This window comes from Pygoscelis adeliae, unplaced genomic scaffold (genome assembly GCF_000699105.1).
Source record: "Pygoscelis adeliae isolate BGI_AS28 unplaced genomic scaffold, ASM69910v1 Scaffold766, whole genome shotgun sequence".
Lineage (NCBI taxonomy): Eukaryota > Metazoa > Chordata > Aves > Sphenisciformes > Spheniscidae > Pygoscelis > Pygoscelis adeliae.
This window is the reverse complement of record NW_008825008.1, coordinates 7320-8973: the sequence shown is the minus strand read 5'-3', so window position 1 is coordinate 8973 and position 1654 is coordinate 7320. Positions and strand designations below refer to the sequence as shown.

Here is a 1654-nt window from a genome sequence, read left to right as displayed (position 1 = left end):
CCTCCCCCAGCCACGGGCGCTGGGAGGGGGCTGCTGAGGGATCAGGAGCACCGTCCTGGAGAACTTGCGTGTGTATGCAGCCCCCAGGACCCCCGCTGCCACCCCTGGCCCTGCCAGCCGCCCGCCCTGGGCCGTGGACCCCTTGTTCGCTGAGCGCTATGCCCCGGACAAGACAAGCACGGTGGTGAGCAAGCACAGCCAGCCAGCCACGCCGACCCCCATGCAGAACCGCAGCTCCATTGTGCAGGCGGCGCAGCAGGCCCCTGAAGGGCCCGGCCGCACACCCCTCTGCTACAAGTGCAACAAGGTCATCAGGTGAGCCCTGGCCACCACTGCTGCCACGCCAGCGTCCTGGGCCCCGGCGTGGCTGACGGGGCTCTGTCCTGCTGCAGGGGACGCTACCTGGTGGCGCTGGGACATTATTACCACCCCGAGGAGTTCACCTGCTGCCAGTGCAGGAAGGTGCTGGATGAGAGCGGCTTCTTTGAGGAGAAAGGCTCCATCTTCTGCCCCAAGTGCTATGACACGCGCTACGCGCCCAGCTGTGCCAAGTGCAAGAAGAAGATCACCGGGGTGAGTGTCCCTCAGCCTGCCCCACACCTCCTGTCCCGGCTCCCCTACGGGTCCCCAGCTCTGTCCCCTCCCATCCTGATCGCATCCCCAGGGATCCCTTGTCCCTTTCTGCCCTGGGAGGGGGTCCGCCACAGCACAGGGTGGTCCTGCCCCTGGCTGACAGCAATTCCCCTCCAGGAGGTCATGCACGCGCTGAAGATGACCTGGCACGTGCAGTGCTTCACCTGTGCTGCCTGCAAAACTCCGATCCGCAACCGTGCCTTCTACATGGAGGAGGGACAACCCTACTGCGAGAGAGGTAGGCCCCGGGGCCGCCATGTGCCCACTGCGCATGGCCCCGGGGCACCGGGCACTGTTGGGGCTCAGCACCTGCCCACGGGGGTGGGGGGTGAGCTGCCCTGTGCTGCGGGGGCTCTCCCCAGGCCATGGGGAAGGCAGGGACTCGCCTCCCGGGGCCCTGAGCCCTCCATCCCGGTCCTCCTTGGCTGCTGGGTAGTGCCATCAGTCCTGTGTTGCCATGGCGATGATGGAGGATGCACAGCAAAGGCAAGTGCTGCATCCTGGGAGATGAGGTTTGCCTCCTCCCTGCAGCCCAGTGGTGGCCAGGGCCACCCTGCAGGGCACAGGCATCTCATCTGGGTCTCCCAGGCATCGTCCCCCCGGGGCTGGCAGCGAATTGTTCCCAGGCTGTGCCTGTGGGATCCTGGCTGTGCTGCAGCCCTGCTCCCCTGGGATGAGGGGCTGCAGTGTGGGGGAACGCTGACCTGGGCTCGGCCTCTCCTCGCAGACTACGAGAAGATGTTTGGCACCAAGTGCCGCGGCTGCGACTTCAAGATCGACGCTGGGGACCGGTTCCTGGAGGCGCTGGGGTTCAGCTGGCACGACACTTGCTTCGTTTGTGCGGTGAGCCATGTGCCTCCTTCCCCAGCTGCTGGTGGGGGCCGTGGCTCTCCCTGGCAGTTGTGCCCTGTGTGGGGTACACCAGCAGTGTGGGGTCCCTGCTGCCACGAGGTTTTCCCAGCCTGGCTCTGCACTGGTGGCTTGGGCCCCTGCTCTGAGCCTGCTGCTCCCTGGACTCTGT

The 1654-nt window shown here is 66.3% G+C and overlaps 1 protein-coding gene across 1 annotated transcript in view; it reads left to right on the top strand.

Moving 5' to 3' along the window:
* Positions 1-1507, top strand: part of PDLIM7 (PDZ and LIM domain 7 (enigma)) — a gene marked incomplete at its 3' end in the record, with an annotated part of 12905 nt that extends 11398 nt beyond the window's left edge. Inside the window, exons 7-10 of the mRNA XM_009326223.1 lie at positions 81-315; positions 393-573; positions 751-871; positions 1361-1507. Of these exons, the coding sequence (XP_009324498.1) occupies positions 81-315; positions 393-573; positions 751-871; positions 1361-1507 (684 nt within the window). The remainder of the gene's footprint in view (positions 1-80; positions 316-392; positions 574-750; positions 872-1360) is intronic.
* Positions 1508-1654: the final 147 nt, after the last annotated feature.